Source organism: Propithecus coquereli, unplaced genomic scaffold (assembly GCF_000956105.1).
Source record: "Propithecus coquereli isolate 6110/MARCELLA unplaced genomic scaffold, Pcoq_1.0 Scaffold79, whole genome shotgun sequence".
NCBI lineage: Eukaryota > Metazoa > Chordata > Mammalia > Primates > Indriidae > Propithecus > Propithecus coquereli.
This window is the reverse complement of record NW_012154062.1, coordinates 2,258,360-2,272,183: the sequence shown is the minus strand read 5'-3', so window position 1 is coordinate 2,272,183 and position 13,824 is coordinate 2,258,360. Positions and strand designations below refer to the sequence as shown.

Here is a 13,824-nt window from a genome sequence, read left to right as displayed (position 1 = left end):
TGGCTCAGGCTAAATCTCAGGGCGTTGTTCTCATCTGAAGGCTGTGCGTCCTTCCTTGCTTTGGGTAGCTCCGCCTCCCGTTGGGTCGGAGCCACGCTTCTTCCCACGGCGTACCTCTTAGGGTGGAGGAAAGACATCTGCTGTGTGAACCTGAAGATGTCACGGGACCAAGTCTCTCGTGTTTCGGTGTAATGGGAGAGTAAATTGATTCCCGCTGAAATCCCTTGTCTTGTGAAATTCTTTTGGAGGACTGTGTTTAAGCTTCCAGAAGCAGCAAAACCTGTTCTCTCCATCCCATCCTGTGGCCTTTGCCCTCCCTCTGCCGGCTAACCCCGGGCAGCTGATGCAATGATATTTTCCAGAGAGTTTCAGTTTTGAGTGTCTTCAGGTTGGCCAAGGTTCATTTCTCACCAAGTCCTGGCATGGTTTCTCTCTGGGCTCAAGCCAGACAGTACACTCATAACATAGCTTCCTCTTCCCTCAATGAAATTTTAATACCCAGGTACACTGTATATCTCTGCTTTATACATAAAAACAGAGTTTTTCACTCGAACCACTTTTTTCTAGTCCTGGGTCACTTAACAACAAGGATCTGTTCTGAGAGATGTGTCGTTAGGCCACCTCAACATTGTGTAAACATCGTAGCGCGCACTCACACAAACCTAGATGATGTAGCCACTACACACCTAAGCTTGTATGTGATAGCCTCTTGCTTCTAGGCTATAAACCTGTACAGCATGTTACTGCTCTGAATATTGTAGGCAATGGTAACACAATGTATTTGTGTATTTAAACATATCTAAACATAAAAAAGGTACAGGAAAAATAGGGTATAAGATAAAATGTGGTACACTTGTATAGGGGCACTTACCAAGAATGGAGCTTGCAGGAGCTGCCCTGGGTGAGTGGTGGGTAAACATGAAGGCCTAGGACGTTACTATGCACTATTATAGACTTTACAAACACTGTACGATTAGGCTACACTGAGTTTACAAAAAAATTTTCTTACTTTAATAAGTTAACCTTAGCTTCCTGGATGGCCACCGTCACATATGCACTTTGTGGTTGACTGGAATGTCGTCATGTGGGGTGTGACTGTATTTACCAGAAATATCACCCCCATTGAGACAGAAATTTCTTGTTTCAGCCAGGCACGGTGGCCTGTGCCTGTCATCCCAGCTACTCGGGAGGCCAAGGTGGGAGGATCACTTGAGTCCAGGAGTTTAAGTCCAATCTGGGCAGCATTGTGAGACCCCATCCCTTAAAAAAATTTTTTTTAAAAAAAAGAAACTTCTTGCTTCCTTTCCGTAAGAGTTCTAAGCTTCTAATTGGGTTCGAGGGGAAAATAAAATATAGGATTTATTTTTCTTTCAACCAATCATAATAGAAGTTCCTCTGGCTTTAAATAAAGTACTGTTTTGCATTTGACCTCCAATGTGATTAATGCTTCCACTTCAAACTCAGAAAGACCTCATTGGCTTGCAAAGAATTCTTTTCATTTCACAATCTAAAGGTTTCGCCTTTTATTATTATTCCTGCAGAGAAGCACCCAGAGGTGCAGCACAGAGTTTCTCGGAGCCTCAGAATTAGCGGTCAAGGCAGAAACAGCTCAGATTCCCGGTGTCTCCTGCTAGAGGCCCTGAATTATCCTGCAACCTTTAACACTTACTTCCAAATACACTTTTGACCTTTCCTGGAGCACACAAGTCTGATATTTTAGAGTTCGGTATTTATGACTATTTAGTCTGAACTAGCAGTTCTCTCTGAGACAAAGGGGATCTCCTTCCCCAAAAGAAAAGTATGATTATGTTCTTGACCGGAAGAAGCATTTCTTGAGCACTTACTGTCTACAGGGGACTGGTCTAGGTGTTGGTGGAAGAGTCAGAAGAACTTAAACAATGTCATATACGCAGAAGTGATTTGTGAGAGCACTTCACTCACCCTCGTCTTTTTCTAGAGCTGGAATGACTTATCCAAGATTGCACAGCCAGCCAGTGGCACAGCCCAAACCAGGATTTGCTCGCTCTAGTACAGTGGAAAGAGATTTGCTTGGGATCTAGATGAGAGCTGACCGTATAAAGGAAACGGCCCGACAAAGATTCCGAAGGAGAACATCAAACTACAGAAATGAATATAACGGAGATGTAGATGGTGTAGGTGGTGAGAAGGTATAAAATAAAAAGTAACGATTGGAGATGGATCCACTAGGAAAGACTTCCTACCGAGGGTGCGTTTTGGCTCAGTGTTGAAAGAGATGCTGTTTATATATCAATAAACCCTTGATAGCCTTCCCTGGAACACATCAGTGTCAGAGGTGAGGGGAGAACGCCCTTCCAGAATGCAGCTGTAATAAAAGTTACTTATGCAAACAAAAGACAACCTTTTCCAGCGGCCCTGGAAATACGACCTCATTAGCATGCTAGTTGTTCTTTCTCGTGGCTATTGCCACTGTCACTTGATAACATTTTGCCTGCAGACAGAAGCAAGAAACCAGATATATGGTTTTGTGTGTATTTTCAGACAACTTATTTTTTTCCCTTTGAGGATAAACCCCATGCCTTGATTTCTTGTTGGGATTCATTATCCTCAGCAGACTGACTCTCAAAGTGATTAAGGAAAAGATACCTGGCACACGGTACCAGCTTTGTAGACACCCAAGCCAGCCCCACCGCCAGGTGAGCACACCTGCTCAGAGTCTGCTGGGGCTGTCAGTCCACCTCAGGGCCACCTCCTCGCCATTTCTAATGTCCGCGGTGTCTGATGTGGACATCAGTCTGCTGTGTGGTCCCGGCAGTTAACTCTGATGACTTCATGTTCCTGTGTTCGGTGTGCACATAGTATACCAAAATTAATATCAAAATTAATAACAGGAGCCTTTCCATGAGCCAGCACTGTGCCTGCACTGTCTCATGCGACACTCAGTAAGGTGGAGAGGAACTATTCTCATCTCACAGGTGAGGAATTTGAGGGTCTAGGAGGGTTAAGTCACTTGCTCAGACTCCCACGGAGGCTGAGTGGCAGAGGTGGGACCCCAGTGCCATGCTGCACGACTGAGCCAGGGCTGAGGATGCTGAAGAGCAGGGAGCACATCCTTTGCCCTCAAAGTGCTTCAAGGAGGGCAGTGAGTCTAAGATGACAGGTTCCTGGGAATGAGAGATTCTGAATGCTTCCTTGTCCAGCATGGTACCCTTAGAAGACACAATGATTTTATGCCAATACTGATAAAAGCAGACTTGTAGAAAAAATGCAAGTCAGTAAAAATCTGGGAGGAGATGGCATTTGAGTTCATTCTTAAATTCTTTGAAAGCTATGGCTCTACAATATATCATTTCTCAAGAAATGGAACCGTCACAGCAATCCTAGGGTTGGTCTGTGCTCAGCTACAAGTGGCCGAGTGATCTTGGGCAAGTCGTTCTATCTCCATACCAAGAGGTCACAAGACGAGGACACGCAGCCCTCCTGGAATCTCACACAGTGTGACTCCTAAGCTCTGAGGACCCAGATGATAAGGAACGTACAGCACAGGGGCGGAGGGCACCCAACCCAGACACGGAAGCCTTCGCAGCTCAGGGTATCGGCTATTCGCGGGGCCGGACCTGCTACACAATTGGCATGGCCCAGGGCAAAATGAAAATGCGGGCCCTTGTTCAAAAAGTATTAGAATTTCAGGACGACGACAGCAAGCATGAGGCCTTCGGTACGTGGGGCCCTGTGCTACTGCGGGGGTCGCGCGCCCATAAACCAGCCCTGCTCACAGGCTGGCCAGATGCAGCCTCCGTTCTTGGGAGACTCTCTTTGATTTAGAGGAGATACTCAGGCAGAGTGTTTGTTATTTATTTTATTTTCGGGTCCAGATTGCTGCACGGGCAGCCGTCCAAGTCGGCACCGTGAAACCAGACAGGCGCTGAAGGCCGCCCCAGCTCCCCACGCAGCTGCAGAGCGGCCGCCTGCCCACATCTTCGGGGGGAGATGCTGATTTGTGCTTTGTGTTTGGGTCCTAATAGAAAATAATCACCCCTGTCACGTGAGTCGCCCACAGAGCTGGGGCTCTGGAAACTTCCTGTGGGAGAGCAGGCCTGACAACTGTCCTTTTGTGGTGCATTCGTGCCCTGCAGGGCTCTGCTGAGATCTCAGGTGGGGACAGAAAGATGCTGCAGAGAGAGTTGAGGGGAAGCCAGCGATCAAGACATTTTTAAGAAATGAGAGTAGAGCTTGCAAACAGATCGGTGAAATCTAGGACAGGAGGAAGAGATGCTTTTCTTTTAAAGTATAACCTTACTGTGGGGTTTCTTCTTCCTCTGTCGTGGCAGACGTCATTGGTGTCTGTCTTTTCAGTGCTCGAACAGAGCGGTGGAGCTCCTTACGCCTGGGGCAAAGTTTCTAAGAAGTCAGGCGCTCTGCCTCAGACCCCAGGAAGGTGAAAACATTTTTGTCTGTTGGGCCAGAGTCACTTAATTCTGAGAGTCGATACCACTGGGCTTCCCGGGCCTTTGCTGGGCCACTCGCTGATAAGCGTCTTCTTGAAACGTGTCTGTTTCTACTGGCTTGGAACCATCTCTGCCCTGGGACTGCTTCCTGCTCATTCACTGAGGGTGCGTGTATTGAGTGCCTGCTGTTTGCTGGGCAGGGTGCTGGTTGCTGTGGACGACACCGGGTCCTGAGCTTACGTTCGCCAGTGGTGGTGGGTGAAGACAGCGAACAGGGGAACAAACGCATCCACGGAATCATTTCAGAGAGCCATCATTGTTGCAGAGAAAATAAACCAGGGTGATGGTGTGGAGAGTGACACTGGGGTAGCGGGTGCACTGACACTGGCCGGGAGGGTCAGGGCGACCACTCTGAGCAAGTGACATTGGAGCAGAGCTGAGTAGTGAGCAGGGGAAGGGTGACCCAGGCAGGGGGGACCAGAGGGGCAGAGGCAGGGCTGCGTACAGGGCAGAGCAACGAGCGGAGATGAGATGGCTGCTGCAGGTGGGGCCGGGTCGTGTAGGGCAATGAGGCTTCCTTGTGGGTTTTCTTGGAACCGCATTGAGGGTTTCCAATGGGAAGGTGACGTGCTCAGATGTACGCTTGAACACGCTCTCCCGCCAGGCTGCCCGCCGAGGGCACCGTTCCTCCTCCTGTTGGAAAAACACTCCTCAAACCATGCTCTTCTCTAACCTCCACAACAGAAGAAGGCTTCTGTGACCAAATGTGGGGCTTTCCCCCCACACACCAAGCAGCGGACGCCAGCTGGGTGTTCTCTAACTCAGTTCCAACACTGTCTACCCAGAGATAGTGTCAGGTCCCACAGGTTGAGGGCTCAGTCCCCAAGACTGACCCATCGTTTCCACTAGTCACTAGTCCAGGCCTCTAGAACTTCTGACCGACTGGCTTCAAATTGGGGTTTCTGTGACTCCCTCTTTGGGTTTGGTTAATTTGCTAGAGCGGCTCACAAAACTCAGGGAAATGTTTACCGGTTTATTACAAAGGACACAGAAAAGCAGCCCGATGGAGAGATACGTAGGGTGAGGTCTGGAAGGGTCCCAAGCTCGGGAGCTTCTGCCCCCATGGAGTTGGGGTGTTCACTTTCCTGTTTACCTCTGTGTGTCCTGCTGTCCGGAAGCTCTCCGGACCCTGCCCTTTGGTCCTTTTATGGAGACTTCATTGGTTTCCCATGACTGAAGCATGAACAACTGCGTTGAAACATGATTGGACGAAAAGCGCTTGATCTCAACCCAGCAAGGCCTGTCTGCTTGGATTCTTCCTGGCCTTTCTGTGCAGTGTTCCTTCCTCCAGGGCATGGGGCAGAACCCTCTCTGGAATAAGGGTCTCTTGACCCACAATCAGAGTAGAGTCCTGCCTGGAGCAGGAGAAAGATTCTGTTCCCTGAGGCCTGAAAGGCCCCAACATTATAACAAGGGCTACGGAGTTATGAGCCAGGAACCATGGACGAAAACCAGAATGTATATCCTAACACTGCAGCAACTCAGCACGGCTGTGGGCAGTGCAACCTCTGAGACGTGAACTCCATCTTGCCCTGAAACGATACACTGTGGGCATAACCCAGTCAGTTTCCACAAAGGGCTAAATTTCAATGAGCTCTTCAGATTGTGGCTTTTTGCGGCTTGCCAACTTTGAAACTGACTTTAATAAGTGTTTCTATAGCTCACTCCCCAGCTGGTAAATCAGATTGTCGCACCGTTCCAGGTGAGGGTCACCCTTCACCTTGCCCAGCCTTGTCAGACGCTATGTTGTCTCAGTGCAGAGTCTTGGGACAGCTGCGTCTTGCCATCCCTCTTGTCTTCCTTCCCAAGCCCTGGCAGGTTATTTTTCCTGTTTGGAGCATTCTTTTTAAAATTCCACATATACTTCAGCCAAATATTTGAAGTTTGGATGCTGGTGCTTCTCCTTGACTCCATTTTGATCCAGAAGCTTGGGGAACTTGCCGGGGTCCTGGCCGGCAGCAGGGATATTGAGCCATTCTCTGCGACAGAAACGGTGTACCTGGTGAGACAGGGATGGAACAAAATCCACTTTTAAAAAATGATTCGGTAGAGACTTTTTCAGACTTTCTTGCCTTGCCGTCTTTCTAGTGGATACTGATGAAATTATCTTGTCATTTGGGAGATACCGTATAACAGTCCTTTGCTCTGAAGTAGAATTGGCGAACATCTGCTGGGGACAGCTGTAACCGACTGAACCTCTCAGTCCGTGTTTTCCTTAGGCACTTTTGATGGGAGTGAACAGTAGTGTAAGCGACGTCTACAGGGAGGTTTCATAGGTTACAGAGTAAGAGAATGTTTAAGATTCATTAAGCCTTCTGTGAGCCATTTGTCAAACATAATTAGCCTGTGGTGAAACTTCAGGAAGGTGGAGTAAATGATACGATAAATGTTTGGATGTGAGAGCTGGATTAGGAGCGAGTTCGCTCAACCCATTTTACAGGAAAGAAAATAGAGGCTCGAAGAAGGGAAGGCGAAAAAGCCAGTGGTCAAGTTGGGATAAGACTCCGGTGCTCCTGCCCCCTCACATGCTGGTTCTAATTAGTGGGGTGCAGAGCGAGGTGTCCCAGACAGAAGACACAGACATCCGAGGGAATGGGGACCTGCTGAAACACCCCCCTTCCCCAGGGGGGAGGGAATGTCCTTTTGTCTAAGCACCTGTGTTAACAACAAGAATGAATCACGAAAGATAACTATTGAGATCTCAAACCCAGAGTTACCTCGGCCACAAAATAGGTGTATAAATAAAACGTTTGACAGGCGGCTTCAGCAGATAGATTGGAGACGGACTTACAGAGGCAGAGGCTGAGCACCGTCTGGACGGCCTCTCCGCAGCCCTGCAGGCTGGCACCGCCGCAGATGCTGTTGGGAGCAGTTCGGGTTTTAAATAATGTCAGGGTGAAGGACAGTCTTTCTTCAGAACCTAGACTTTTCGGGCCGCTTCCTCAGCAAGTGAGGGCAGAGCAGGAGGGCTGGTGACATGCCGAAGTGTCTCCCGTGTCTCTTGATTCCCCGAGGGAGTCCCGTGTGTGCACCGTGCCAGGGCAGCTGAATTCCGAGTTGTCCTCGAGCCCTTTTCTCAACTTCCTGAGCCCTTTGCTGGCCCCCTGCCTGGGCCTGTGCGAGAGGCCCAGGCCTCCTCCAGTTCTCCCTGGCACCGGTGTGGGGCCAGACACGTAGGTGGCTTTTCCATGGCACTGCTCAAAAACTCGCTCTCCCGGTTTGTTTTTGGCGATGCGTGTGCGTGTGTGTGTGTGTGTTCATGCCTACACCCTAGAAACATTCCAGCCAGAGGTGCCAGAAATCACAAGGCCCCATGTGGGGACCGGTGCGTTACTGTGTTCCCGTGCATAAGGAGCTGTGTCCGTCTGCATGTCCCCTACGTGGTTGTGGCTATTCAGCGGCGACGGGACCGGCTCCGTGTTTTTTGCTCACCTGAGTGTGCACACACTCTCTGCTTTTGTCCACTCTGTCCTTCCCCCTTACGTGACAGTGCTCTCCTTGCAGGTCATAAAGAAAGAAACTGGATTTTGGAGAGACTTTGGATTTGGGATGACATGTCAGTATCGGTCGGACTTCATCAACATAGGTGAGACAACTCTGCATCTCTGCTGCCACCCAGAGGCCGCCGGCCTGTGTGGCCCTTGCAGGAACCGAGCAGATTTCCAAAGAGTCTGGTGGTAAAGGTGGTGCCATTTCCTTTAAAATAATAATAATTAAAGTGCCATTCCAGAGGTCATGGGCTCAGGGCTGGACCGAGGGGATCTGGGCAGTTGGGAGGGGCAGCACTTTAGCCCCTGTAATCTTCACCAGCACCTCTCGGTCACCCCAAACAAGACACGCAATCTGGGATAAAAAGGCCACTTGTCCCATAAAGGCAGTTCTGCAGCGAGTTCTCCGGGGCCTCCTTCCAGCCGGGTTCTGGCCACTGAGCCTCCCAGGAAGGGTCAAAGGGAAACACTGGGAATTGGGGGAAACACAAAACTCCAGATGTCACTTCAAGACCTGAGCGTGCGGTTGCTGTCAGTACACACATATGTGCATGTGCACACACCTGCGGGTTTCCAGAGTACGGAGAAGGAAAGGCCCTTAGGTCGCAGATGGGGACCGAGCCTTTCAAAGGCGAAGGGACCTCCCCAGGCCTCACAGCACGTGAGGGGCAGAGTTGGGACGAGAACCGAGGTCTCCTGTCCCCCTCGGATACCCACACCCCGTCCCCGTGGCAATGCTTACTCATGTGCCTCTGAAGGGAGCGGACTGTGGGTTACGGGGGGGCTGGGGTGTGAACGAACAGGGCTCGGGTGGAGCCGGGGCAGCCCGGGGCTTCCCATGCCCAGGTCCCCAGGCGCTGCCACCTTCGCTGTCTCCCAGGCTACTCCCACCTGGACCCAAGTCCGAAAGCTGCTCGTTTTAAAATCAGGGAGGAGGAGCGGCCCCAGGTTTGTCTTGTTCAGAAATGACGCGGACTCTGGGGACTAGAGAGCCCTCAAAGACATCACTGGGTTAAAAAGAGAAAGAAAATCAAACAACTGGAAGTCAAGTCCCCTTACAAGCAGCGGAGCACCCAGGGGCCGGTCTCTGGGTGGTGGGTGCTCTGCAGGCACCCAGCAGCTAATGGCAGGAGTTCTTTGCCTTCTCTAAGAGGAGTATTCCTAAATGATTATGTGCAAGTCAAATTTTCCAAAATAACATTTCTGAAAATTTTCTACAGATTTCCATTTCAAGAAACTGTTTCTTTGCCCTTGGTACGGGGAAAGATGATTTTGCGATTGAATGTTTTTCCAATTTGTATTTATAACATATTGGATTCTCCTAAATATGGATATAGCTGTCAGTGACAAAGTGGGCACAGCAGGAAGGGAAGGGTGCTCGTCCTCAGCGACCCATTGCCATGACCTCAGAACCCCGGGGGCACATTTTGACCCATTCTTTGCAGTCTTGTACTTTTTGCAAGTATCTTACTTGTGACCCTTGTATTTAACAAGTTAAAATGATAATGAATCAATTACAGTTAACCAAGCACTGCCCCGAACTTATTTGGTTAGGATACCTACTTCATTTAAGCAGGAAAAAAACTAAAATTCAAGAGCATTTAAGTGTCAGGTTCTAAGAGAACTAGGACACAAATTCTGGACCCCTGACTCATAATCATATACGTTTCTTTGCTCACCGTGGAGGGGTCACAGTCACTCATATCAACAGCCCAGGGGCTGGTTGGCTGTGGTTTTCCCTGGGCCTTGAACCCCCTCTTAGGTTCTAATGATGGCGCCAATCAGAGCAGCGCAGCTTGGGGTGTGCAAGGAATAAACAGGCTGCATGAGGATGTCTGAGAAAAGATGTTGAGAATCACTTCACTGTTTCTTGTAAGAGTGAAATAAATTTCCTGGATAAGAAAGAACAAGGACCAAAAGGGGCCAGTGCTGCTTTGGTTCCATCTGGGACCCAGTAGGCCTAAAGTTAAGAAAAGGCGTAGGGCATCTCAGTTTATAAAGGCGAGACTTCAGCAGGCCACAACTGACTTTGTGAAGGAGTTTATTATAAAGGCAAACGAGATTATTATTATTATTTTTTTTTTTAGTAGAACATCAGAACTGACTCTGAGGCCAATCCCTTTAAAATAACTGATTTCACAAACCGGTGGCGAAATCACAGCTCTTCAGGACCACTTGGGTCTGTGATAGGAAGAGGGCTTCGGGGGGACGTGACTTGTTCACCCTGAGATCCTCTTCCCTCCGTCACACTGCAAGTCCCAGGTTTCTGCAAAGGCAGGTGGAGGCCACATCCAAACAGAAACACAAGAATCTGCATTGGGCGGTTTCAAGTTAAAAAGTACGGATGCCGCTGAGCTCTTCCTGGGAGGCTAGGGCTATTCATTCGCATTGCTGGTGGCTCTTCGAAGCAGGCAAATGCTTGGGATTTTGTTTAAGGTCTTGTTATCTCAAGTAGTTGGTGTTGTCTGCCCCGAAGGTCATCTCTGGGAATTCCAGGGCCTCTGGGCCTAGACAGCCACTCTGGTAACTTGGAGAGGCAGAGAAGCACACGTGTCCCCCGAATGTCTCTTCGAGAAAAGTTCTGTGGTTGTGCAGCTGGGAGAGGCAAATGCAGAACAGGAGGGGCCTGGGCAGCAGGACTCAACAGTGTGTTCTCTCTGACAGGTGGGTTTGACTTGGACATCAAAGGCTGGGGCGGAGAGGACGTCCACCTGTACCGCAAGTATCTCCACAGCAACCTCATAGTGGTGCGGACGCCCGTGCGGGGACTCTTCCACCTGTGGCACGAGAAGCGCTGTGTGGACGAGCTGACCCCCGAGCAGTACAAGATGTGCATGCAGTCCAAGGCCATGAACGAGGCGTCGCACGGGCAGCTGGGGATGCTGGTCTTCAGGCACGAGATAGAGGCTCACCTTCGCAAACAGAAACAGAAGACAAGTAGCAAAAAGACATGAACTCCCAGGGATGGATCTGGGGAGACGTTTGAACTCTTTTTTGCTTTTGCAATCACGAAACAAGAGGCTGCGACAAGGAAAAGACTTCCAAAAAGGGCGAGAAAAGAATTTGATTAGTAAAAGACCGAGAGGAGAGAGCCTCCGATTTCTCTCTGGTTGGCTTTATGCAACAGAAATCAAAATCTCCACTTTGCCTGCAAAAGTAGCCCAGTTGCGCCCTATGAAGCGTCTGACAAAGGCAGAATGTTTGTGAGATTATAAGCCTGATGGTGTGGAGGCTTTGCTTGGGTTTACAACAAAACGAGAGCTATTGTTTTCTGTGCTCGTTGAGATGTTCGTGAATTAAGACCAGTTTTGTACAAAGTTCATTAGCATGAAAGGCAAGCACATTGCTCCTCTTATAAAGGGTCATCTCAAGTAGGGCTCTAGTTTCTAGGAATGCTAAAATATCAGAGGGCGGAAGAGGAGACACACTCGTCACAATCCTCGTGAGCATATTAAACAAAGTCAAATGGATCAGGAAAAAAACTATACATACCGTGTCATTTTCTCCCAAGATCAGTGAAAAATAATCTCATCTTTTTCATTGTTGTTTTAACCATCTCCAGTTTATTTAAAAATGCACTTTTTTTTTTGGCTTGTGAGTTATAGTCTGCTTAATTAATTAGCAATCTGCAAGCCTTACAACAGAGCACAAGTTCTCATACATTTTTATATTTTTTAAGAAGATACTTTTAGATGCATTATGAACACTTTCAGTTCAGAGCATCAGGTTGATACCATATCCAAGGGCGTGCCAAATGCTGATCCTGTCGGGTACCAAATGCAGACCTGGAGACACACGGAAGGCATGGTTTGGAACTATGGGTTGACACACGGATGCTTTATCCGAAGACTGTTTCTGGAGAGGGGCAGCTGAACGCTGGAGGAAAAGAAAAAGACCCTTTTCACTTTACCAGAAAAGGAAACTCATTTTAGACCGGTGATATCGTGATGTATTTAAAAGTCAGAAAACCCATTTTCTCCTTAGAAATGGGGACCGCTTTCTTACCTGTTCAAACAAACCAAAGTATACTGTGTGAACCAAACAATCTCTTTTCAAAGCAGGGTGCTCTTCCTGGCTTCTGGCTTCCATATGAAGAAATGCAGAAAAATTTATTTTATGAAAGATCAATTCTTCTGCCAGAGTCTAGTGGGATGGAAGTTTTTGCTACATGTTCATCCACCCCGGGCTAGGTGGAAGTAACTGAATTATTTTTTAAATTAAGCAGTTCTTCTACTCAATCACCAAGATGCTTCTGATAATTGCATTTTATTACAGTTTCAAAGTATTTTTTAAAAATACAGTTAACACAGAGCGGTTTCTACATTCATGTGAAAATTATTTATTAGCCGGCACCGGATGCATGAGCTAATTATCTCTCTGATTCCTTGCCTTCTGTTTGCCCACACTAAACTCATTGTTTAAAAGCTTCAAGAACATTCAAGCTGTTGGTGTATTAAAAAAATGCATTGTATTGATTTGTACTGGTAATTCATAAAACTTAATTAAAACACAGGCCCTGAATGGAAGGTGGTATTACACAGCTAATAAAATATGATTTGTGGATATGATTTCTTCTTGGAGTAAGAATGGCATGTTTTCAGCTTTTGAAAAAGAGTATTTTGTGCATAGACTAGGGTTTCTCAACCTTGGCACTACTGACATTTTGGGCTGGATGACTCTGCTATGGAAGGCTGTCCTATGTATTTCAGGATGTATCCAGGAAGCACCGAGTCTTGGGCTTGGCTAAGGCCCCTTCCAACTCTGCATACTCTCTCTGTTCCTATAAATTGCCCAGTAACCAGCACAGGTCATCTTACTAAGCTGGAGTCTCTAATATACAGGGTTTTCCTCCCAGCAGTAGTGTTCTACTGTAGCCTCCTGGGAGACGATTCTCAGTACTGCTTAATCCTCACTCAGGTTGGTAACTTGAAATCAACCAGGGTGGGAATATTTACACCACAGAAATTGGCAAACATTACAAATCGGGCCTTGCCTGCCCTGTCGCATTGTTAAATAAATCTTATCAGGGTTCGGTAGTACAATGTGGTAGCTAATGTGGTTTCTACAGCCAGACAACCTGGGTTCAAATTCCAGTTCTTTCACTTGCAACTTGTATGATCTTAAAGGAGTCACTCAATGTCTGTGTATCTTAGTTTCCTCATTCAGGGTGATAAATGCAGTCACTTCTATATCATACAATTGTTGTAAAGATTAAATGAGTTCATGTGTGTGAAGTACCTAGGACATGTGAGGCACATAGCAGGTGTCTGTGTCCAGCTATCAGTATTTGACACACACATCCTCATTTACGACTGTGTAGCCGGCAGTGTCTGTTAAGCGTCTCGGTGTGCCCAGGGCTGCTTGGATAAAATCAGAGGGCCATTATGGGCCATACAGTCGAAGTTATGAAACCATCATATACACTGTTGTCCTTTGCTTTTGTCATTCTGAAAACTCTATCTGAAGGAGAAGGTTATTAGGACTGTGAAATATAATGGATAATTTCTACCTTAAATTCCAATCTCAGCCATTGGAGTTGGTGGTCCCCCAGGCAGTTGGGAGGCGTTAGAGATTTTTGAAGGAAGGAGCACAGCCCAGTGAGGGAACCTCATGTTCAGAACGTCAACCTTCTAAGGTAGGTAATATCATTACTTCCATTTTCTGCGTGCAGAACTGAGGCTCAGAGGCATTAAGGAACTTGTGCAGAGGTCTGGCCAGCAAGTGGCTGGCTCCAGATCTCAGGTGGCGTCTCCCACCATGTGGCCAGTTCCAGATGGGCTTGAAAGTCTGGGGCAAAGAGCTTTGGACCGGAGTGAGTCCAGAGCCTGTCCTCTTGTTCCTCAGTTTCC

General features: G+C 48.0%; 1 protein-coding gene across 1 annotated transcript in view; it reads left to right on the top strand.

Moving 5' to 3' along the window:
• The window catches only part of CSGALNACT1 (chondroitin sulfate N-acetylgalactosaminyltransferase 1), a 77,998-nt gene extending 65,460 nt beyond the window's left edge, over positions 1-12,538 (top strand). Inside the window, exons 6-8 of the mRNA XM_012662913.1 lie at positions 6,357-6,489; positions 7,992-8,073; positions 10,640-12,538. Of these exons, the coding sequence (XP_012518367.1) occupies positions 6,357-6,489; positions 7,992-8,073; positions 10,640-10,929 (505 nt within the window). The 3' untranslated portion in view covers positions 10,930-12,538. The remainder of the gene's footprint in view (positions 1-6,356; positions 6,490-7,991; positions 8,074-10,639) is intronic.
• The last annotated feature ends 1,286 nt before the right edge of the window (positions 12,539-13,824 follow it).